Raw genomic sequence first — 26,209 nt, 5'->3', positions numbered from 1 at the left:
ATATTATTGTAGCAGAGACAACTGTACAAAGCATAGAAAAAGAAAAAAAAGGGACAAGTTTGCGCAGCTGTCTAATCATGCCAGTACAGGTCCCTACAACAGCGTAGATCTGACTGGCCTTTGACAGCTCATTGTCAATCGTGATCCCAAGGCTTTTTACTTAGTTGCTTGGTGTCGGCGTAGGACCCAAATCCTGGGGCCAATATAGATCACACCAAGGTGAGGCTGTAGTCGAGACCACCAATATCTCTGTCTTATCTGGGTTTATTTTCAACAGATTTGCCGCCATCCAACTGACCGTGTGTCTGAGAATATTTTGAGCATTAGATTGTGCTGTCGCCGTATTATCAATACTTAATAGTAACTGGGTGTCATTGGCGTAATTAAACACATGACAACCCATGTTAGCTAAGGAGTTGATCAGAGGTTGCAAGTAAAGATTAAATAGTAATGGAGAAAGGGCTGAGCCCTGCGGAACACCGCACTCCAAGACTCCAACCTCCGAAACACAGTCCCCCAATTGGATCCTTTGTGTCCTTCCTTTCAAAAAAGACTGTAACCATTTATAGGCCAGGTCTTTTATCCCAAAACAAGCCAATCTGTCCAGTAGCAGGGAGTGGCTGACAGTATCAAACGCCGCTGATAGATCTAAAAGTATCAGGGCGCTTGGTTTCTTACTGTCTGCCATACCTCTGAGCTCATCCAGCACCGCAAGCATCACCAACTCGGTGCTGTGATGTGCACGAAAGCCTGCCTGACGTTCCTGGAGTATATGGTGTGACTCCAGGAATAAGGAAAGAGACTTCAGCACACGTTGCTCCAAAACCTTGGACAAGAAAGGCAGTTGAGAGATCGGCCTGTAGTTTTTCAAAACGGTCGCATCGGCTCCAGGTTTCTTTAGCAGTGGTCTAACTCGGGCTTCCTTAAAACTAGATGGTAAAAGACCGGTCTCCAACGAGCTATTGAGGAGGGGGTTAATGTAATCTCCTAAAATGGGGCACGCCAAACGAAAAACCCTAGGGGGACATGGGTCCGCCGGGGATCCTGACTTAATTCTATTCATAAGCTGTTCAAGGCTTTGATAGTCTATTTCCGGAGACCTTGAGAGAGAAATTTCTAGGGGAGTTTGAGCTTCCTGTGGTGAAGGTGGGCCATTCAAAATACCGTTCTTAATCTCCAAGAGAATAGTCTCCACCTTCTCCAGGAAGAAGCGTTGAAACGTGTTCACATTCATTGTAGTTTCCAACGTTTCTGATTTTTTACTAAGCTTTGTCAGGATGTTAAATGTTTCCTTCTGGGTATTTTCAGCCTGATTGATACGAGTTTCATAAAAGGCTACTTTTGTAGCCATAATCAACTTTTTGTAGCCATTAAGAGAGATTTTATATCGTTCCCTATCAGTGCCATCCTTTGTTCTCCTCCAATTCCTTTCCAGAGAACGAAGCTTTTTTTTATGGTCCCTCAAAGCCGAGGTAAACCATGGGGCCCCCTTTCCTGTTCTTTTTACTTTTTGTGATTTCTCAGGTGCTATCTGATCTATCGCCAGACTCAAATTCCGAGTTATGTTCTTGTAGTCTTGGTCTAGATCTCCGCTAGATGCCAGTAGTTGAGCGTACCCAGAAAGGGTATTTGTCAGTGATTGTGAATCAACTCATTTCCACTGACGAACTACTTTCATTTTTAGAGGTTTTTGAACTGGGTACCCTATAATAGGGATCTCACAGTTCACCATATAATGGTCTGACCAGATACATGGAGAAATATCCACAACATGTACCTCAGAGTCTGAGGTCCAAATAAGATCAAGGATATTCCCCTTAATATGCGTGGGGGCATTTACAAGCTGTCTAATACCAAAAGAGGACATGATGTTCTCTAAATGGCGAGGTGCCAAGTCATTATGGCTTTTATCCCAATGCATATTAAAATCCCCGGTTACCACAATTTTTTGGTATCTTGTACAAAGGTCAGATATCAAAGAGGCGAATAAATCATTAAACACTGATGTCGAATTTGGTGGACGATAAACAGTAAAAATCGCAAAACATGAATTATTCAAAGTAATCTTCACTCCCAAGACGTCAGATATGTCCAATGTTTCAGCCGCTATTTTGACAACCTCAAGATGTTTTTTGTACAGGATTGCTACCCCCCCCCCCTAGCATTTTGGGCACGATTATGCCACACCGCATCGTATCCAAGGGGGAGGGAGGCTATGATATCAGGTAGGGAGTCATCACCCAACCATGTCTCTGTGAGGGTTAGGACATCAATGTCCTCATCCTGCAGGAGTGTAAAGATTTCTAAATGGTGCTTATGGAGCGACCTAGTATTCAAACACGTTAGCTTTAAAGTAGGTGAATTGGCCCCAGACCTCCCGCTAGGGACTCGAAGTAGATTCATGTCCCCTAGCCTAGCCACGGTGGTAGGATCTAGCCTCTGCATACCGCTGTCTAAGTGACGTAAATCACTGACAGAATAAACATGGCGGAAAGTAATAGTCTGCTGACCTGAGCCCGGTCGAGCGCGGACGGGCGCAGAGCCTTTTTCCATGAAGATGTCTTTTGTGTCTCCTTGTAGCTGCAGGGGAGGGAGGGTGCTTTCAGAGAGTAGTACAGCCTTGCCAGGAACAGAACGTGTGGGGTGTGCATTTGAAAGCATGAGGGAGAAAGAGTGTGGAATGTAATTCTTGGTCTCAGAGTGTAGTGTTACAAGCAGTGGTGCTCAAATGTGCATTATGTTGTACATTTGGGGATGAAGTGTGTAGTGCTGTAGGCATTGGTGCATAAATGTGCATTGTGTTGTACATTGGGAAGTATTATGAAGTTCTTACTATTGGCTTTGAATGCCCTCATGCCATCTTGAATTCTGACTTTGTCTAGCACAAGCAGGTAGGCACCCAGATTACTCAGGTTGTTTAGGCTATTAAGGTTCAAGGTTGTTTTCTGTACTTTTGGAGATTGTTTTCAAGCTTCGTTAAGATAAGGGGCCGGAATGTGTGAGAGTGCAGAAGGATAGGTGAGAACTCATTTGCCTGTGGAATACTTGCATGGAGAGTGGCCAACTCCAGTAAGTTTCCTTGGTGCAGATTAGGGCCTCTCGGAAACTTCTAGTGCTTTGAGGTTATAAAACTGGAGTTTGTTGACTTGGAAACCGGGATTTTGGACCTGAATGGAGACAGACTTGTCTACTTCAGTGTAGCAGTACCTGGCTTGCTGAGGCTCTTAACCCCTGCTGTGAATGCCTCAGTCTGGGGTGGGCTAAGATGCAGTGTTTGTAGCCGGTGAGGTGTTTTTTTTTTATTATTGACTTTGTGATGTGTGAGCGTGTCTGTGTGCACATTCAAGTCGCCAGTGGTTATAATCATCTGATGTATTTAGTATATATATCTTTCTGATTCCTTGCAGTTGGCATCCATAATATTATCTGCTTGTATCCATGCATTTAGCAGTTGCATTTGCTTACTTATAAGTGTGTTATTATTGCTTGCACATATATACATATATATATATATCTCTATATACATTTGAATATTGTTCATTTGACATCTGGGAGCGACTTTTTGTTAGAGAGCCTTAATCGGAGAACAGTCTTTTGATTTGCCTCATTTTATGAGAGTGAAATACCTTTACTGGTGTTTTTATTGCTTCGCCGTGCTTGTGCCTCCGTGTGGGAGGGCAGTATTTTCTATTATTTGGGAGGGCGAAGCAATACAGTATTTTTGTTAATTGAGTACGAATGTTTGTATAAATTACACTATGAGAAAAAAGTAATATGATTGAAAACTCAATAGGTATAGTGAATTGAATAGTTTGCTGCATACTAAATAAAAAGAGTTAAGAATGCATGTCTTGTTTATTCCAGTTTCATATCTTGGTCAAATATGTTGGTGCCTGGGTACCCCATGGTCTGTGGGGCACTTTCAAGATGGTGGCCTGGCCACTGCTTCTTCATGAAATAGTGGCTGCCTTGTATGTGGATATTTCAATAAGTCGAGTGCTGCATGAAAATTCCACCACAACAATTTCTCCCCACACCGATCAAGCCTGCTCCTCCATTTGAATGTCCTCACTCAACATTGTGACCTCATTCAGAGGGCTGTGCTGCTGTGTACTAGGAGTGACCTGGCTATAAAATGGCTTTCATTCCGCAGGTCTCCCAAGATCTCAGAGACGTTTTCAACTCATACCAACTCGGACTACAACCCTGTTTAGCGTGGTAAAATCACCAGTCTTTAGGACAGAAGACAGTCACCAATTGAATTAAGCGAAATGTAAAGCGGTTTGATGCAAGTCTTTTTCAACCAAAGGAAACCAAAATGACAATAGTCACATATTCTAATAAAGAGGAGCCATATTGGCTTAGCTCTGGGACACATCTCCATTATATAACTGAAATAGTAGGTGCGTTTTGCTCCAGTATACATATATTATTCCTATGTCACCTTATAAAAGAGGAGTTTGATAAATTATTTTTATAGCCCATGAAAAAACCCTTAGCTTTCCACCTGTCAAAGGTCTTGCCCTATTATGGAATAGGTACATTCATAGCCAATCCTCAGTAGTTACTGGAGGAATGTCATTATCAGAAATCACAACTCTCAATATCATTCTCATATATTTTCCTTTTTATCTACCCAGGATAGGTAGTTATAGGGGAAAAGTGTTGATTCTGATGTCAAGAGGCTGCATTGCTAATTACTAAACAACCAATGCCTTGTTGTCAGCCAGTGGTAGAGCTAGATGTCAGGAAAGGGAAAAGTGGGAGAAAGTTGAAGATTACAACCATCATTCACCCTAGTGGCAATTACAATTGATTAATTCTAACTGATTTAAAAGAGATCTAGTTGTGGCTTTTAAATATGGGAGACTTGGGCTATTTAAGTCCATTGGGAAAAAACAACGCAAATTCAACTGCTTGAATAAAGAAAATCAATTGAAACGAAAAACACTATTAGACACTAATACATTAAAATGTACAGCTTATGTACACATCACTATTGAAACTACAAAGCACCATTTGACACTCATAACTAGTTTATCATTATAAAAGAGTTGTGTGGATTTATTAATCTGGTGATGCTGCATAACAAGTGTAGAATTACTATGGCATGGACAATGGTGCATGCCTCCAAGGATAAAGGCTAGACGAGAGACTTTGGTACACAGGCCACCACAGAGTGCACAATACAGAGATCAGGTGCCAATGCCCTAGAATCCGCCAACTCTGCCAGGACATGGGAAGCCAGTGTCCTTGATCTCTCCGGAAATTTGGAGGGCAATCCCCCATAGATAGGCAGAGCAAATAGACAATACGTCACAGGTATGCACATTCCATTGGTTAATTGGATATTATTGAGGATCCTGGGGAATTGATGGAGCATGTGAAACCACACAGACACCAACAAGCAAGATGTCAGAATCCCTTTCAGAGGACAATGGGGCATGCAGGTCAGTGCTTAATTTGTAAAGTAAAAAGTGGCAGGGCCCTCTTCAGGAGGCCACATCAGCTTGCACCACCCAATGCCCCCTGGCAGTACTGACAATGATGTTAGCGATACAATTACTAACCATCACACGTCTCCAAGTGTGACAGTACAGACTGTACCGGGCCTTCCAAAGATATAAAAATGGCGCAAGCAGCAGCCTTACGCCATTTAAGTGTATATTCAAATAATAAATAACTGTGGTTGTGCACATCTCTTAATTAAACAAACAGCGCCACCATCTGCCATACATGCCAGTGTTGACAACTAAGTGCCGGTGCAGAGTACCAGAAACCACTGGCTCAAATTAAGCACTGATGCAGGAAATTCTCAGCTCCACAATGGTGGCTGAGGCCTTTTACTCCCGATGTCCCTGGGCCCGACCTACTATTGATCCCGAGCAACTAGGCAAAGTACCCCTTCAGCACTTGACTCAGTGGTAGCTGTGAACAAGCAGTTAAAGGCGCCTTCGGAGGGGGGGTTGGAAGAGGTGAGTGTAGATACAGGCAAGTGAGCACGACTCATAACTCGAAGTGCACACAGTACTGACAATAAATCAAAGTTCAATCAAGTGCCTAGATGCATTTTCTTTTGAACTCTACACATTCAAAGGAATAACAACATTTGTGAGCAACAACACAATCGCCCTCAGTTCAGGGCTCTGGTAGTTGCCAGAAAAATCCCTGTCCCACCCTTTCGTTATAATGTGGTCTGGGTTATTCCCCATTAACTGGTGGCGGTATCCAGAGAATGCACGCTAATAGGCCATAGTCAGGAGTACCCTGTGATTCTTTAAAAATTAGTCAAAAATGTTTATGGTGCTGCAGCACAGTCAGCAGCGAGTCCCCTGGTTGCCACAGGCCTACTTCTAGGCTCCAGAAGAGCAGGATGTCTGGACACTGTCATAGGAGATGGTCATCGCTTGCATTTTCCAATGCGCATTTCGGGCAATACCTCTTCTCACATCCTCCCATCTTAGAGAGTTTCTTGGGAGACCAATGCGCCCTGTTTAAGGTGAAGAAGTGATTTAATTCCCCGGCAGGTCCACCTTCCATATCTCCTCTGGCAGAGTAGGAGGGGCATCTTCACCTTGTACCAGAGCCCAGTACCATTTAGACACTTCCTTTTTATATGTCTGGTTTCTCTGTAGTTCTTCCTCCACGTCTGTTTCGTTCACTGTATTCGATTGTTCACAAGACCAACTTACTAACTAATAGTCTTTAAATCTAGAGAGTCTGCGATTCGTATTTTTTAATAAAGAGTTCCATGACACTAGAGAACCTTGTCTCCATCGTGTTATTCCAACAGTTAGCAGTGGGATGGCTAAATCATCTTGTTAGCACAGGGGGTGTCCCTGGGGATCCCCATATCAGGTCCCTACTCCTGTAATATGGTATTCCCAGAGTTCTTCTAACTTTGATCCACACTTTGCATGCTGCAATTAAGACTTTGAATTTGATCTTCTTAAAGTATTTTGGATGTCCAATTTTAACTAGAAAATAATTGCCTTCCTCAGGGAGATTCTTTGTTAACACCCTGAGTTGTAGAGTCATATGATGATAGTTATCCATTAGCAACAGTCTTGTATTCTTTAAAAAAAAAAGGCTCAATAATATAATCTAAAATCCAGGAGTGCTATCCCTCTGTCAGTTTTCTTTTTCCTAAGTTTTTTCCATGCTATCCTTATACTCTTGTTCCTCCATATAAAACTTACTGTAGTTTTTTAAACCATTCTGTTTTCAAATGCAAAGGGAGAGTTTTGAAAATAAAAGTACATTTTGGGAGAATCATCATTTTGAATAATTTAATTCTCCCTAAGATGGAAAGAGGAAGGTGAGCCCACAAACGCAATAGTTTTTAAATTTCCAGCATGAACCTGTAAAGTGAATGTGCGCTGTTTTGTCCAAGACTTTCACCACGCGTTCCCCCAAGTATCTAATTTCTGGCTTTTCTAGAGGGCTATCAGTTGGCCCATTCCAGGTCACAATCTCCATTTTATCCTCATTTACTAAATAACCAGAAACTTTCCCAAAATCTCCCAATATTTCCATTATTATAGGGAGTGAGGCTTTACAGTCCCATGCATACAGTATAAAATCGTCCCAGTATGAGGCTTCTCTTTTTTACCCAGATGATAAAAAGGCAAGATTTTCTTTTCTGATTTTATTCTTCTAGCCAATGGTTCTATATAATGATTAAATAACAAGGGAGCCGTTGGCCAATATCCTTGCTGTAGGAGTGTTATATATAGATCTTATTGCTTCAAGGAAGTTGTCCCCTATGCCGTTTTGTTTAATTACTTCATGCAAATAGGGAAAACTAACTCTGTCAAAGGCCTTTGCAGCATCCACCTTTATAATGGTTAAGGGAGTTTTTGGTGTCACATCCACTTCAATCACACTTACCAGATCTCCATTAAACCGTGGAACTGCCTGTTTTAAAATAAAGCCTACCTGGTTTTCATGTTCAATATCCCCTAATACACTATCCAGTCTTTTGGCTAATATTCGTGTGTATATCTTGTAATCATTGTTAAGCACGGATATTGGTCTATTCGATTCACATTTTTGGGGGGTCTTTATTAGGTTTTAAAATCAGTGTTATTATTGCCTTGATCCAAAAGGTTGGGAGGGGCAGATGGTCAATATAAATGGTGTTCAATAATTTAATGAAAAACGGAGTGAGCTCCTCCTTTAAAGCCTTATATAATTCATAAGGTAGGCTATCCAGGCCTGCGCTTTCCCCTTTTTTAAACTTCTAAGGGGTCGATTACAATCTCGTTAAGCAAGGCTCCAATGGGATTCGGATTAAGCGAATCCGATTCGGAGCCTATGTTTTTGACCGAATCGCCCACCTTTCCGGGCGACCAAGTACGATGCATGGAAGCCCTCCGGGCTGACCAAATCGGTTCTGAACCCACTTCAGGCAGTCCGACTCCTTCAGAGCAGATTCGTAATAGGCCCCCCTTTACCTCAGGCCCTCCAAAACGGTCATGGGGGAGTATTCAGGGCCCCCCTTTCCATGCAAGTACAGTGTGGCGGCACAGGGTTCACGCTGTTCCCCACCCAGCCCTTTTTTCAATGGGAGCCTGTGTTCACGTTGGGTACATAGGCTCCCATTTAATTCAATGGGAGTCTGACCGAATTGTATCCAGATGCATCATGATGCACCCAGATTGCTCAGTCGGACTCCCCTGATCTGAGTCCTTAGGTAAGCCTTCCAGAACGAATTTGGTTGGAATGCTTTCCAAACGAGATCGTAATCGGACACTACATGTTTTATCTATTTCCAGGGAAGTTATTTTGTGATTCAGGGATGTTTGTTTGTCATGGTCTAATCTGGGGAGGGTGTCCTGCTGTATCCAGTCCTTAACTTCTGCTTGTGTTGCTTATGTGCCGTCAGTGTATAAGTTCTGAAAGAAATTAACAAAAGCCCTCCCATTATTATGTTCTTCCAAGCATCGTTCTTTGGTAGCACTGATCACTACCTCCTTGATGTCATTCCGAATACTATCTTGTCTTGATTTCCAATCTAGCAATTTTCAGTTCCTTCCCCGTACTCATAGTGTGCCAACTTACTGGCATTCCATCTACGTTGCATCCCTACCTTCAAGATATTCCAGTAAATTTCTCTTAGCCTCCTTTAATTTTCTCTGAAGCTGCTATTCTGTACTAGGGTGTGCACAACTTGCTAAGTCTTTCTGAATTTCATAACTTCTCACTTCAAGTTCTCTAAGCTTGTTTTAACTTTCTTCCGTTCAATGTGCCGCATAGTTAATTAATCTCCCACGAATTAAAGTTTTACATGCACCCCATACCGTATGTGTCGGAGCAGAGGCCTATTTTGGTTAAAAAAAACCTCTATGGTATCGTTATTCACGGCATTTATGACTTCCTGTTCCCCTAAAAGGCTTCTATCTAGGGTCCATCTAAACCGGGGTTAGAGAGTCTCAAAAGAGAGCTCCAGTTTTGCAGCAACATGGTCCGATAAATGCTCTGGTTGGTGTGCTACCCTACTGATATTTTACGTAGCTTTATTTCTGATCCTCGAGGCATGAGATTATTTTTTGTTCTGATAAGGGAATTCTTTCCTCTGGCCTGCTCAAGACCTTCAGATATCTACCAGCTTCAAATCCTTCAGTTCCTTAAGTAGGGATGGATCATCAACATTGGGCCCATAATACCCTACAAAAGTGTAGCCACTGTTGTGTATCTTAACATTACTGATTAACCATCTGCCCCATAGATCTGCATTGGAGCTCTCTAGCCTGACTTGTAAGGAGCTAATAAACAAAATAGCCACCCCCTTCACATTGCAAGACTGATTAGTACAGGAAACTTGAGTAATCCATTTATGCCTCTTTAGGACCTCGTCCCATTCCTTGCGGCACAAATGCGTTTCCTGTAATATTATAATATCAATCAATCAATCAAATCAGCTTTATTTCGATAGCAATATTACAATCATAAAAGCACAATTAAAAATACGAGACTAGTGCACAAATTTACATCAAAATTTAAATACAACACCCAATAAAAAACTTTTGCGAGCTTAATGTATAATTCATAAACATATATTTTAAAAACAACATAATAAGCCTAAAATTGATCAGCTCCTATTCCTAGATCACGATGCTCTTTCTTAGATGGAGGACTTTTTTTAAAAACATAGATATCCTCCAGGCTACGTGTTCATTTTCTAGGAGCTGGAGCTTGATGAGGGCCGGGCTGCATTGTCTCAACCCCCACGTTTTTATAATATCATTAGCAGAAAGTTTTAGCAGTTCCCAGATCTTCCTTCTTCTACTGTTGATACTTAGACCATTTACCTTCCAGGCCAGTACCCTTATTTCATGGTGTTTTTTGCTTTTTTATCTTGTGTTATAATTTTTTATATATATCCGGACTGGGCACCCCTACTAATGGTGAAACTTTTGACATAAAAGAGGACTCTTACTTTTCCTTTCTTTTTCTCCTATATCTGTCCATCTGTGACCCCACCCTTTCCCACCCTGGGGAACCTTACCTGTGTCCAAACGGGGTTGTTCATTTATACTCCTTGAGCTCTCACTCTCTGGTTTACCTCCTTATAAGCTTTCCTGCGCTTTAATCTGGCTCATTAAGACCTCTACCTCAGATACCTCTTTCATATTGTACATTTTGTTGTTCCACTTGGCCTTTATCAATGCTGGAAATTTTAACTGTGCATTTGCCCCCAATGCTTTCAATTCATGGATATGTTTCCCTAACGCCAACTGCCAATTTTATGTTGCTTTCGCAATGTCTGACCTTAAAATAAAGGTCCAATCATTCTTCTGGAAGCATTTCACCGTAAGAGCTGCTGTGAGGATTAACTATTTTATTACATAAGTGCAGAAATTTGTTAAGATAGATTTTCCTCAGTTTTTCTCTTTTGGGATTCCACTTGAATGGGTCCCGATGAACCTTTGTATATTCTGTTACAAGTCAAAAGCGGTAGTTTCCAGGATGTATTCTTTGAGCAAAACTATGACAAAGCTTTTTAAATTTCCGCCTTTTGCTCCCTCAGGGACATTTAGAGGCCTTAAGTTATTCCTTCTGGAGTTATTAACCAACTTCTCCAATATTTCTCTGAGTTCTTTTTCTCCAGTTTTTAAAACTTGGCTCTCTATGGTTGGACTTAACCACTTCCCGCAAAACCCAGAGTGAGGTTTCCATAGTTGATAATCTTTCTGTAATGTCTGCTATTCTAGCCACAAATTTTCACAGGCCAATTGGATTTTTGCTTGATTATTTTCAGCAATTGCAAATTTGTCTTTGATCTCTCTAGACAGTGAGATAAGTAAAGCACCAGTGTCTAAAGGTTCTAAATTGTTGGAAGAAGCCATGCCTTCTATGTGGGAGGTCATTCATACCCCCCTCACTGCTGTGAGGTCTTCAGAGAGAACCGAGAACTGGTTTGACAGAGGGAGGTCAGGGTCTCTTGGAGCTTTTATCCAAGAGACCTCAGGGGGGTCCATAGACTGGGGAGGGTCAATGTGACTCAGCTTAGGTAAACTTAGGTAAAGCTTAGGTACAATTTCTCTAATTCTGAAGTAATACCTTAATGATGGTGTGATTTTGACTTTGCCCCTAATATATTAGTAGAGTCTTGTATTGTTTTTGTGTCTCTCTGGTTCCCTATTTGATTCCCTATTTGGGATCTTTGATCACACCATCATTAAGGTATTACTTCAGAATTAGAGAATAATCGGAGGTAGAGAGTTTATGGGCAAGATGTTGTATGTAGAGCAAGGGTGGGAGAGATAGTTACCCTGCCCAATTGCTGATGCGTATTATTTTTCCCCTAAACCCTGTGACTTTAGTATCCCAAACCGGGCGTTACTCAATGAATATCTATTATTACATGCAACAGTAACTGTGGCAATGGCTCCTTAGGTGCTGCTTCTGTCAAGCTGGCCACTTGTCTTTCTTTTATGTGGGCTCCAGCTTTCCCTGTCGTGGAGGATGGTTTCAATGCCGTTTGTCTCTTTGTTTTTCTGCAGGACCCGACCCGGCACTCTTCTTGGTTGTCACATACTTACGCAGTGTTGTTTCCCCAGCAGCTTCAAATCCTTTAGTCAAGCAACATGGTTCCAGCTGAATTGTGTTGAAGCTGCCAGTTACGACCGTGAAGCCCCGGAAGCCGATTTGCAGCCGCACGCCGACCCCGGCATATCTGTGGAGCGACGAGAAACCGGAAAAGCCTAAGCCTGCCACAACGTAGACTCCGCATGCATCTGAGAGATCCAACATAAAGCCCATGCGACCTGGAGCCATGATAAGTTACCGAAAGTCGAGGGTTCAAACCATAGTAAGTTAGTTCTGTTTGCTTACATGCGGGAGAAGAGGAGAGTTTGCGGCTGATGCATTAGCTGGCCGCCATGTTCCCCTGGCACCACCTGGCAGACACAAGTCTTGATGCTCTGGCAACAAACAGTTCAACAGTGGCCCATCTGGCATACGGGGTCCCTGAAATGAGAAGTACGAACGTGGTGCTTCCCACATGGCACTCACTAAACAGCTCAGGTCACAGCTGACCTCACCTGGCATGCAGGGGGGCTGCCAGATCACTCCTGCAAATGGGCAATGACCCGATCGGTGCACAGCCATCCCTTCACACCTCGCTCAGGGAGTCCTCCCAATACGCCTCTCCACTGGACCTTGCTCCCGCAAACAATTTCCTCTTCCTCACAGGGCACACTGGTCTTGACAAGCAAGCAGGAGCTCCTCCTACAAGCTCCGGTGCAGGTGATCTTATATTTCCCTGGGTGATGTTCCCTCACCCAGTAGGGAGTCTAGCAGGCCTTTTACCCCAGTCATGGTCACAGGCAAAAGTCTTGCAGAGGTTTCTCTCCTCACAAGGCCAGCTGGCTGCTTGATAGCTGACAAATTTTGGGGTCTCAACCTCCCCTTCTTATAGTCCATTTCCAGACACCAAATGTGATTTGGGGTCTGAGCCTTTGAAGTTTTATGTTGGGGTTCAACTTCTTTTGAAGTGTACATTATTCCTTTTCTTCTTTCCTCTTGATAGTTTGTCACAGCAGGAAAGACTCCAAAGTTGATAGACCCACAACACAGTTCATGAAAATTACCAGAGTTCGCACCTGGATGTCAGCCCTTAATCCTAGGCTCTCAGTCCTAGTCTTTATGAGTCCCTTATCGGCCTCATCTCCTCCTGGGTGTGTCCAGGCCCCTTCCTTGTGATCCATTGCTGAATCACAGTACACCCTTTTTAAGTGTAAAGGAGGAGTCTCTGCTTCTCTTCCTTCAGTGTGAGTCCCACCCAGCTCACAGGGGTGCAGCATAACCCAAATCTCTCTGGCGGGATTCCTTTACTCGCCGTGTCTTCCCCAGACAGGCCTGGGCTTTCCAAAATGGAACCCAGGGTCCTCCATGTAGTGTACCATTGCAGGCACATTTCCACTCAGTGTACATTCACAACACACTTATTGTCCAGCACTGTTACCTATATGCATTGTGTCATTACAGACACATACATTCAGCACACACATTCAGTCTACGTGCATTGTTCAGTACTGTAGCTTTTCTGTATTGTTACAGGGTATGCTATTTTCAAACACACTGCCAGCACACACGCTTACCATGTGCACACTACAAAACACTTCATGTATTGCACGCACTGTACAACATTACATCTTTTATGTGAAGTATTCCTGCAGGCATACATACATTTAGAACATCCATTAATCCCACATTTACTATTCTACTCTGTACTGTATCTTTTCCCAGGCCCACAGAAAATCAGCACAGAGCCACTATTCTTGCTCTGCAGAGCACTCCACATCTAGCTGATGTAGGTCAAGGGTGAGTTGAGCACACAGCAGCAGACCTTTTAAAAAAGGTGAGTGAGACTGTAGGCCTCACTCCAGTGATAGAGGGTAAAAACCTCCTGTTCACTACTACTGATCATTACATGGTGTGCTGCTACCATCGCGCTTGTGCTGCTTAACTCTTGGTAAAGCCTTCCACCACTAGGAGTGTATCGCTTTATGAGCCCCTCTCGGTCCAACAAGACCACAATCAGTGACACAGGCCTATGTCATGGTGCATACGCATGATATGTGTTTTCCTATGACAAAAAAAAAGCATTAGGGATCCAGACAAAAGTACACTGCATGCAGAGGTACACGTCTTTAACCATGCAGAGGACTTTTTATGTCTGTAGACATTTAATTTCCTGATATTGGGCACGATGATTGGAAGTTGGAGGGGGGGCAGAAAATTCTTGAAAGTGTTTTGTTGAAACAAATTTTTATAACATGGAAGTGTCTTCACCTTTCATCCTCAAGTTCTCAGTCATACCAATATTATTTATTGCCTTGCTGATATGCACAAGAAGGTAACTTGATGTTTTGTTCACTGAAATTAATAAAAATAGTTTTTTTTTTAAAAGAAGCTCGTTCAAATATAAAACTTCAATCAGATGGAATTTTCTCCACAGCCTAGTTACAATCCTGTAATCTACATGTCTCACAGCAGAAGCACCAAATTATAGGCCAAAAACCAGGAGTTAGTGGAATCTAACAGAATATTTTCCGGAGCATCAATAAGGACAGCCATAGTGAAATAAATATTCTCCTAGTGCAGTGTACAATCCACCCGTTTCCATACGGAAAAAAACATTAACCATAAGCTTTTTGCTTTGACGGCATAATTCTCTTGATCCAGTGATTTCTTTGACAGTCCACTCATAATCAGGGCGACTGGAATTATGTGACAAGGGAAGACCAAATTATGCAGCAAGCTCAACTACATTATGTGGCAAAAAGAGAAACTATGTGGTAAAGAGAGACACTTTTTTTTATAGTATTACTTCATTATTTTGCCATTTTTACATTTTAAAAACGTCTGAGGAATGTTTTGACCTTAGTAGTATCAGTTTAACACCCAGCTACAGCAATAGGCAACTGAAAAGTAACTAGGCAACTTTCTGGACGGACCTTCCACTACAGGACAATACGTAAAGCCACATTTTCAATAACGTTTGATCTGTTTGACCTATAAACAAATTTTCCTTTAGTTAAAATTTGCAAATTGTGAGCAGATGAAGGATTGTGTGGCAAATGCAGCAAAACTATAATTTTGCAGAAAACATGTGGGCTGCACAATTATGTAATTCCATTGGCCTTGCTTGGAATATACTTACACCCTCCTATAAGTACAAGTTGACTATCATTCAGTCTTGACCACAAATATGCACAACCTTCATTCAAATGGCTCAAATATGTACATACTAACCAGCTCTTAGTTGTGGATCCAGGTTTCCATATGGGTCTCCTATTGGCATCTGTACACTAGGTACCCCGAGCACACTGTTAGGAAATTGGCTTTTCATCATAGGGTGAGGTAGCAGAGAGTTTGGTGTGGACCATTCATCATTTACGATACAAATAGGAATTCCATTAAGTCCTAAAGTAAAAGACAAGACATGTGAGCCAATACTTTACAGTATTTAAAATGTTTTTCTGGTAGGAATTATTTGTGGCCATAACAGTGTTTAATTAAGATACAGAGTTAAAAATTCCGAATGCAGTTTCCAACCCTGTGATGACACTGATAAAGAGAAAGAAAACTGTGAATATGTGAGTGAATTAGTGAGGCAATTAAACAAAAGAAAGTTACCCTGAACGAGAGAAAAGGTTCAGGAGGTGGTAGGGTGGCATGTGAAGCTGTCCGACAACATTGATATAGATTACATATAGATAATGGATCTCTGGAGCACGTTTGAACCAATACCACCAGAGATCCGAATTAATTGTACTTTTTTTAATCAAACCTTTTATTGGCTTTTATACATTCTATGAATTCGCAAATAATAATATTGTTTGTAGAAGCAACATAGTTTCGTTCCTATCATGCTGTTTGCCATTTATGGCATTCCGACCATCATCATTGCTACATGTGAGATTCCTTACTTATAGTTATTTCTGCAGGTCAGCGTAGTCTAAAAAGAAACAAACATAACTGAAATATAGGCACAGGCAGTCATAAAGAAGTGGATAACGGTAGAACATAATTTGATGGTGCTTTACTGCCTTATTCCTAGCATCATTACGTACTGTGTATGGTGATTCTATGTTGGTGAGCTTGCCGTTAAATATTTATAATGTATTCACTCTCGTCAGTTGGGGCTTGCAGGCAGTGCTGTCTTAACGCATGGGCACGCTGGGCAGTTGCGCGTGGGCCCCACTGGCATAGAGGCCCCAGGCAGACCAGACTTTAACACAAATTTTCCGTTAAAGTTTTTATTACTGTGAGCGGTTGTGTAGGCAGGGTCCAGTGCACTGCTTAGTCCGGGGGTCTATTATGCGGTCAAGACGGCCCTGCTTGAAACAGGGCCGGACTGGCTACCGGGCGTTTTGGCATGCTGCCGAGCTGGGGGCTGATTTTGTTGACGGGGACCTGCGTGTGCTTAAAACCATTCATTTTGCTTTGTTTATTTAGGAGCACACACAGGTCCCCATCAACGAAATCAGCCCCCACCGCAGTGAAATCAGCCCCCAGCTCAGCAGCACACCAAAACTCCCGGTAGCCTGGAACAATCCAAACTGTTGCATTTACTTGTGAGAGAAATGATAAGTAGTTGGTTTGGCAGCGATGACTAGGGTGATGGGTGGTGCAAGCTGCAGCGGCCTCCCAGTCAGAGCCCTGGCACTTCACATTTTACAAATTAAGCACTGCACCTCACATTCCAGCTATGGGCCTCTTGCAACTGTCACTGCTTTCTTCCGTATGCAGGGCAATACTTTGACTCGCTTCCACTACATTACCTCTCCTCGCTATTTGTAAATATGAGAGGCTTACGTATCTTTCCAAGCCACGGCTGTGGCTCTTTTTGCTAGAAGAAATGCTCTTGCTATGAATCTATTACCTACTATGTTAACTCTTGTTTGGGCAAGAGACCCAACAGACAATTATGTGGAGATATAACATTTAGTCTCTCTATTGTTAAGCAATCCAGTGTTATCAATCCTTAACCATATGGAAAAACCACACATCAGGCTGCTGGCACGTGGGGCAGTGTGCTATTGTGGTGGAGTACATTTTAATTTTTTGGGGTATATGGAATAGAATTTTATATGTTTGAAAAGCCAGTTTCTAGACATTGATTGATTGTGTACCAGGTTTTGCTTCCATTATGAATCTTCAATCACTTCCCCCTAATTCAGCCTTCCATATGTTAGTGGGACCATTAATTTATTCTGTAAACCTTATAGTAGGGTCTTGAAGGAATAGCATCACCAATTTTCTCTCTCCCAGTATGAGAAGGAGTTGAAAGGTCTCATGTCTGAGGGTTTGACCACTTCCCTGCACCCTCTGCAATTGATTCCAATTTAATTCAACTTGCCCTGGTCAAGTTCCACTAAAATCTTCTTGTCATTGCAAGATTGTACCCTGTCTCCAAAAAGAAATCATTATTTTTCCCCTGCCTGTAATGAGAACCAGTTCACAGAGAAAGGATATGAGTTCCTTTTCTTCTACTCTCCCAGTCATAGTTCTAATTTTCCTACCAAACTGGATGAAAGATTGTCAGTTTTCTATTAATACAATAACATCTACTGTAACAGAGAACGGATGAGGGCACCATTTCGGGAAAACAATATGTATTCATTTAGTTTGTCAATCTCTAGTTACTATTTTTTACGTTATATGCTGATGGATTTTAAAGGTAAAAACTACACCACCCAGTGGTTTAGTACACTTGACATCCAATCCTGGCTATACAAAAATATCTTGATGAAAATATGTGTGAGCCTCTCAACACAGTGGCATTTCTCCTGGACCTGCTGTTTTTTCCCCATGAAGAGCCCAAAAAAGAAAAGAGAAATAGAGGCCCCGTTAATCCTTGTTTCATCTCCATTTATTTTCTTTGACAGAGAGAGCCAAGCTCCTGCTGAATTAGAGCACAGCACAAATGTTCTAAAACCGTCCCCACAAAGTCTCTTGTCTACACTGACATGGGGGCATATTATCAAGGATGGCGTTAAAAATTATCGCCGATTTAGAGGCAGAAAACTGCCGCTAAAGCGGCGATAATGGGCTTGATAATATGCCCTGGAGAATTCCAATAGAAGTCCATGTTCTGGTGTGAACATGGGCATCTATTGGAATTCTCCAGGGCATATTATCAAGCCCATTATCTCCGCTTTAGCTGCAGTTTTCTGCCGCTAAACCTGCGATAATTTTAACTCCGCCTTTGATAATATGCCTCTTCATTCTTTTCCTTGCCAGTAGAATGGTCAACTTCTTACCTTCAATGTGGGTGACCCGGTGAGGATGTGGGTTGTGGCGAGAGAAGAAAGAATTGTGACTCAGGTGTCCAAAGCGTGAGCTGCTCTTGGAGTTAGGCCTCAGTGCCTCAGCACTGAATCTGAGAGGAGTGTTGAGGGCCACATTCTCGAGCTTTCCTGACAAGTCTGGGAGCATTTTGCTTTTGAAAGGACCAGAAACGGGATTCTTCAATTTCTCCATCAACTCCTTTGAAGCGTTGACATCAGATCTGGAATGAAAATCAAAAAAAGTACCTTAACTAAATTAAGGGTTAGCAGCATTTTAATATAAAAGCGTTTACTGCTTGCTAGGATGAAGGAACAAGAATAAAGACGCGAAGACAACAGTAGAATTGATTTTCAGGTCAATAAAGCTAATTAATGCTTAAAGAGGTTTCTTATTTGATATCACATGGAAGTAATATAGGTAACCCAGACAATGATACGTATAAAAACAATAAAGGGAACACACATTTGTAATATAGGTGCTCTGTGATTATGTAATCAGTTGTATATGTTATACTTTCCACCACACACACTAACCAATAAATATTGGTTTAAGCATATGGAGTGAGATCACAAAGAAAGCACTGAAAAGATTGGCACTGAAACTTTAAAGGAATGTCCTTTTTTGACTAGAAATGAGGCAGCATCTTTTGATGTCTTCTTTACTGTAACTACAGAGGACAACACAATAACATAATACAAAGCAAAATAGCAACACAAGAAAACCATGAGGCCACAACACAAAGAATCAAAATAGAACACAACAGAACAAGCACAATACAACACAGTAGAATAAGTGAGCACCTAAAGACAACAGCATAAAGAAGTACATCGCCAGAACACACTGCAACACAATAACAGACATATTAACTTCACCACTAAACAGCAACACATTGTAGCCAAAAACAACACAATGGCACAACACAAACTAACTAAAACATTGAAACAACAGAGTAAGAGAACACAGCACCACAATAAATACTCCAACACAATGTATCACATAATAACATGATAGCACACTTTTACAACAGCACACCAATATGCCACAAAGCAACACAGTAAAACAGAACAAAAGTACGACTAATCTACATCATCAGAAAGCAAAAACACAGCCCATCTTAAGCCCGTACAGAAGAAAATGTATGCTGTTGTGTTGTTTTATGTTTGAGCATTATTAAGATGCATTGCTATGCTTATGTACTGTGCTGCTATGCTCTGTTGTGTTTTGTATTATACTGATATGTGTTTTTGTAATTATTTTGTAACTTGGGTTGTTGCATTTTGTATGTATGATTGTGTTACTGTGCTATATGTTTTGTTAATGTTGCATTGTTGTGCTGTCAGTCCTGTGGTGCTGTATTTCTGTTATTGTGTTGTAGTGTGGTACTTCAGCAGCAGTCTTAAATGTGCACAAATATTTAGTCATATATCACTACCTCCAAGTGAGAAAGTGAATTAATAATTGGGGAGGATGGTAGTCGGCCCCAAGTAATAATGTCACTATCTTGTTTGGTCCACTAAAGGGTTCAGTAATTTAAACCTGAGCTTAACCTCTGGGATCCATGGCTCAAGAAGATAGGCCTATCTTCGGAAAAGTGTAAAACATCTAGAAGTACCAAAACAGTTAAAAGGTTAAAAACATAACTAAATCAAAATCCCACTCTAGGTTCATAACAGGGAATAACGTTATCAACAAAATGACACCAAAAGAACAAAAATCCAATAATGGCGACTGGAAATATGAATTTTTAAGTTGTACAGTAAAGTAGCACCATAATGTGTGAAGCGCCAATAGTAGTCAATTGTCGCGGTAGACCAGGACCCAGGTCCGATTTCAGGTCGACCTCGATGGAGCGCAGGGCGGGTATACAAACCAGATTCAACCCAGTTAGAGGTTTACTTTAGGACTAAGGGCAATATGTATGAACGCATTTTCCCATAGACACAGAATGGGTAAAACCCTTTGATACATATGGCCCTAAGTCTTTTTTCTTGAAGTCAGGTATTTATTAGGTTTCATAAATCGACTAAAACCACAAAAGTACATTTTAATAATCAATAATAAAATTGAATCAAATCATGAAGGAATATGTAAACACAATTTGCATTAGAAAAAAATCAAAAATGGATTACAATAGGAGAAGCTAACTGTGCATTATATAAATACATTATAGCAAAGGCTCAGAAAAAAATAAAATTTGTTCTGTTGACAATGAAAAACTGGCCTCTATCGCCACGGTGTTTCCTAATACGAAGTAAGTACATGACGTATTTAGGAAGAGACAGAAAAAAACCCACTTCAGCTGTCTCTAATTGCTGAAGAAAAGGTAATGTAGGGGCACAGTTACTGAACTGAAATTTCCTCATTATGGGTTTAATAAAAGTGGCTCTGGGTACATTATAAGTAGAACAAAAAAGCGTAAAGTGCCTTGAGTATTACAGTTGCTCCACTGTCATTTAGCAAGAGTTCTCAACCAATTATTACGTTGGGGAAATGTAACCATATGGTGTGCCAAATTAACTGGGGCGTCCGCTCCATTAGGGTGAAGGAGCGCGGCCCCCCCCTGCCACAAGCAGAAAATAAAAAGATAATAAAACCGGTTTTAAACCTGTTTTATTATCGTTTTATTTTAATCACCTGAACCCGCCCCTCAGGACTCTGATAAGTATTGGGGGCGGGTCCAGGGGATGACACTTGGCCAGCCGTCTCAGGCCGGCCAAACCCCTCATGCCCAGTGAAGCTCTTTCCAGTCCCAGCTGCATTGCTGGGACTGGAGAGAGCAAGCACAGGCTCCCAGTCTGCCGACTTTCTCTGCCGACACAATTGGCCGCAGGACAGGCTAAGAGCCTGTGCCCAGCACCAGAAGAAGGACGAGGCGATTTGCGGATGACGGCCGCGGCTGCAAGGTAAGTTTATGTTCGTTTTTATTTCTTATTATTTCCCCCCCAACCCTCTCCATCTCCCTCCTCTGGCCCGGCCCGCCCCCTACTTTGGCAGGGGACGGGCCTCTGCTGCAAATTAAGTCTAAATTTGATGAGTAAGTGTCCTTGTCAGGAATCCTGAATGAAAACAAGTTATGGCTGTATACCCACCAGAGGTAGTAAAGGAGGATACAAATTAATAGAACGCCCTTACCTCCTCATACTGCTGCAGGCACATATGCTTGTGTTTCCACTTACTTTCTGAGACTAAAGATGATGGGTTATTGGTTATGGTTTTGAAATTGATCAGCCAAAGAATATCAATAACCTGATCTAAGGCTAAACAATCCTTTATAATTAATATATTCAATTTAGCTTCCTCATTAGTCCAAACACTGTGCTGCAGTAGTAAAGGACAAAGCCAATTGAGTTCTACAATGTACGACAAGCCCAATTCTCGATGAAACAGAATTGACACTGAACTCTGGTGAAAACAAAATTCTTTCAAGGCAAGCTTTTTCAGAAATCTGTAAAGCAGGGGCATTAATATCCTGCAAATGCCTTCCCCAAAAGTGGCCACAGATATACACTTAGCCTGATCAATTGTGGACATTTGTTTCAATGCTTTAAGACACAGCCTTGCCTAAAAAGCAGGAAGAGAGGTTATATTCCAGACACATTTGTTGTTTCTTATACTAACTTGGTTCTTCCACTTACCCACTGCATAAAAGAAGGACCCCAAATAGGAGAAGGTTGTTTTGTGTTTTAATTTGCAGGACATACCTGAACCAGGCCTTGAGACCCTTCTTCATGTACCACATGATCTCACCTAAGGACTTGGTAGTAATTGTCCCTTATAGGATTAGCTACAAACCCTTCAGGGTTGACCTATCCTATCGAGTGCATGGGCCATTACTTTTAAAGACACTCAATTCTTTGACTCTAAATTCCCAGTTATCCTGGTACCTTTTGCGTTCGGATCGCTGAAGTAATTTGCATATGTCTACAAAGAACGTGCACAGCCGCTCAGGTGAGCTAAAATTAAAATAAAGTCAATTGTGCTGGCCGTTCCACGCCCTATAAATGTGTTAGCAAATGGAACTTCAGGGGTCACTACTTCCTTTCCCAAACACAAAATGATATTTTACGAGCAGATGATTAACCTGATTTCCACAACTATTATTGGGAAAATGGGTCTGTGCATTGCCTTCCAAATCTTCACTCCCACAAATCTCTCTGGCTAGTGAGTGACAGAGATGGGCTCTGAAATCAACTCCCTAAATCAAGTACAATTCCAACCCTCTCTTGTATTTAAAAAATCTGCGATCATTACCCGTGTTATACAACAGAAGTTCTTTCTGTATTAAAAAACGTCACTGCAAAAATGTCTCTAGATAAAGTGCACCCCTTCTGTGTATACTCCAAACAAATAAATTGGTAAATGGGATTACCCGCCAAGTACTTAAAAACCTTGCCTGTGACCAAAGATGAAATAGGGATTTTGGTCTGCTGGAATTAGACTGTGTGGACGACAAATGTAAAAATGCGTCTTAATGAGAGGGATTCCGTTCGCCCAGGTTTCCTAAAAACAGACGATACGGAATCCTTTGACAAATGTATCTCAATCCTTGTTATTCAGCTTTTACCCCGCCACATTCCAAAAGAGTATGCCCAATTCAATCATGGAGCTTCCCATGTATTCTCCACTCACCCTAAAACCAGGGCCTGATTTAAATCCTCATCTACGACATCCAAGGAACCAGGAGTGGTGCTCTTTTTAAATAATTCCAATGGTTCACCCCAAGATCGTTCTTCCTCCGCCTTGTGGGCATTACAAGTTGACAAAGTGCTGAGGTAAGATTCAGCCCTACAATGTTCCCCTTCATGTGTACACTGCCAATATAGGATGAACTATCCCTAGCAGGGAGTCGTTCTGTCCCATCAAATGAGCCTAGACAATTGAATCGATTTGTTACCATACCATTGAAACCATGTTTCTGTTGGGCTTTAGGGAGTCTCAATCTTGGGCCTTCAGGATTCAAGGTAATCCCTTCAGGTTTATAAAAAAAAAAAACTAAAGCCCTCACAGTAACCTCAGTGGAGGAGTGACCAAACTGCCTCGTGATATTTAAAGTCATTTCAATCAATCTAGGTGATCTAAAGTTTATTACAATACAGTCCCCAGTACAACACTTTTGCTTTCTTACCACAGATTGTACTTGTTGAACCATTATATCATCTTTAAAAAGAACATTGATATGACCCACGTTTCCCCAACCAATGGACAGTCTTGTTTTTGAACTGGCTCCAACTCTCATCTGCAATTGTTTGAGCGCTGCCACATTGGTCAGCGCTTAGGAATAAGGAGTAGCTTCTGGAGGAAGATCCAAAACAGATGAGTTACCATGCGGAGACTCCCTTTCACCTCCAACTTCCTGGGGTTTAACAACAGTGCTTTGACCCGAACTTAACCCAATCATCGTTTAGGGGTTCGATGATCCTTGTTAATGGGGATAAATGACCTGTTGCTTTGCTACCCCCTCAAAGTTATTTGAACGTTCATTCTTAAAATTGTGTTAGACGTATGTGAGTTAAAGGTAGGTTTGCACCGCATAGCTTTGAAAGAATCCAAGCATGTGATCACTATTGATTCCACCACCTTTACTCGAGACTTTAAACTGTTCAATAAGACAGTCATCCGATCCTCTTCAGCTGTGATTAAAGCATTCATATATTTTCCAATGGCTTACTGCAAGGCCCAAAGCCCAGCGTTCAAGGTGACTCCCCAAATCACCCAATACACTGCCCACAAAATTGAATTTTGTGGGCCTTAGGCATCAGGAATGCATATCAGTCATAGGGCCCACCTCCTTTTTTGTGGGGGGAGTGGATTATCAGCAAAGGGGGGAGCAGTCTGTATTGCTAAAGTTTCAGTGAACACAAGAATTCCACAAAACTCTTCCTTTATCAGGTAGAGCGGAATGTGACTCGATGTGGCCCAGAGATCTCAAGGGTATTTATCTCCCCCTGGCCTTTAGCAAGTTTGGCATATTTAAATACTAATGTTGAGGCTTTGAATCTTGCTACGGCTAGTTATTCTCCTTATTAATTATTCCCAGTGTGTTTGATATAATATTTGATAGGGTGTGCACCTGTGTGTGAGGTTTATTAATAACAGGAGGGATTAATTTTCTCCTGCGCATCTTATCAAGTGGTAGGAGTTAAAGAGCCAAATGGTGTGGCTCTGCCTAGGCTCTTCCAGACTCTGACGGTACCACTCTTGGCCTGGTCTTAGGCCAGGCCATGCTCTGGAGCATCCCGCACAGTGGAAAGCAAGTGTGCTATTTATAGTGCTTCAGTTGTGTGTCCCGCCTCCTCCTCCACCACCGGGTAAGCACAGGCTTCTGGTTCAAGTAAACCCTATGAAGAGCAAGTATCCAGTGCAGTAGGAAACAATTTAACTATTTATATTGCTTTAGGTGCGTGCCCAGCCTCTTACTTCACCATAGGATAGGCATAGGCTTCTGGTCCTGGTAGTCCCTCTAAAGAGCGAGTGTTTCTGGAAATCAAACTGCTTCTGTGGGGCAAAGCAGCAGGTTGTATCCAAACAGAGCTCCAGAGACATTGAATAGGTGCTAGATGAAGTCCCGGTGAAGTCTTTTGTTTAGGCGTGAAAACTTCAGATCCGCAAAATAAAACATTTCCACATAGGGAGGTCCTCTTGCTATTTGTATACTTTTTAAACGTTTGAACGGTCAAGTGTTTATGTTCAGACTTAGACATAATTATAAAGGCAAATGAATTTTATGGTTTGGGTTGTTATTGTCATGCCTTGATTGAAAACATGGTGTTACTGGATGGGATGCATCATTTAAAACATATTCATTACAATGGGACATTGGTGTTATTAGCATTGGACATCCAAACTGTACATAGCTGGGTCGTGTATACCAATTTAAATGAAGAAGACATGGGCACATCATTAAATTGTGCAGCCATCTTGCAATGTGTCTCAACTTTAAATCACTTTTGAAACTGCCAACACTTTTCTTGTATGTTTGGAAAGCAAAATCACTATAACCCTGAAGGTACGACTCAAAACGAATAAAATTGGCAATGCACATTTGTTTTAAAAGCATGTTTGCTAAATGTCTATTTACGTTTAACTGATCTGAGTTTACTGTAAAAGCGTAATGATCTGTCTTGTTGGATATGTTACTGAACTCGGACCACTTCCTTTTTTGCATTGACCTTCTTGTGTTAAGGCATATATTATGTTGACAGCTGTGTGTAAGAAATTGAGTTGTTGTTTGCGGGGGGGGGGGGAGGTGAAATCTTACTCAAGCAACAGCCGCATTCTTAGTCAGGGTGAAACACAAAAGGTAACTAAATTAACCTGTGCTTAAACCCTCTGGTAGCCAGGTGCAAATATATGCAGCACTTAAACAGTAATAAAGTGAAAAATTAATTTGTGAGTTTTTCACTACCAGGACATGTAAAACGTACGAGTACTTGTCCAACTTTTTAAATACAATGCACCCTGCCCTATGGGCTGTATAGTGCCTACCTTAGGGGTGACTTATATGTAATAAAAAGGGGGTTTTACAGGCTCTGGGTACATGAAGTACCACTTTACTATGGACTTATAAGTAAATTAAATGTGCCAATGGGGTGTAAGACAATTTTAACATGTTTAAATGTGAGAGCACAATCACTTTAGCACTGAATAGCAGTGACAACATGCACAGACTTCTAAGGCCAAAAACGAATTCAGCAAAATTGGCGGAGTAAGGCTAAATGTTTGGGGGTGAACCTGCCGAGAGGGCCACGTCCAACAGTGTCAATATAAACATGAATGTTCACAATCCTCAGAAAATTCAACAACACTCTACTCAACCTTTCTGTGTATGTTTTCATGCAAACAACCTCTTTCCAAACTCTTCAAAACCATAACAGGTATTTAGATTTAACAAGTCATATCCTTC

The 26,209-nt window shown here is 41.6% G+C and overlaps 1 protein-coding gene across 1 annotated transcript in view; it reads right to left on the bottom strand.

The window, feature by feature from the left end:
* TBATA (thymus, brain and testes associated) overlaps positions 1-26,209 on the bottom strand; it is a 181,532-nt gene that overhangs the window by 118,311 nt on the left and 37,012 nt on the right. The window contains exons 3-4 of the mRNA XM_085615041.1: positions 18,279-18,526; positions 15,265-15,435 (exon numbers count right to left, since the gene is read on the bottom strand). Coding sequence (XP_085471167.1) covers positions 15,265-15,435; positions 18,279-18,526 — 419 coding nt within the window. The remainder of the gene's footprint in view (positions 1-15,264; positions 15,436-18,278; positions 18,527-26,209) is intronic.

The sequence above is a fragment of the Triturus cristatus genome, chromosome 1_2 (assembly GCF_964204655.1).
Source record: "Triturus cristatus chromosome 1_2, aTriCri1.1, whole genome shotgun sequence".
NCBI lineage: Eukaryota > Metazoa > Chordata > Amphibia > Caudata > Salamandridae > Triturus > Triturus cristatus.
The sequence above is the reverse complement of the archived record's forward strand: the minus strand, read 5'-3'. Positions and strand labels throughout refer to the sequence as shown.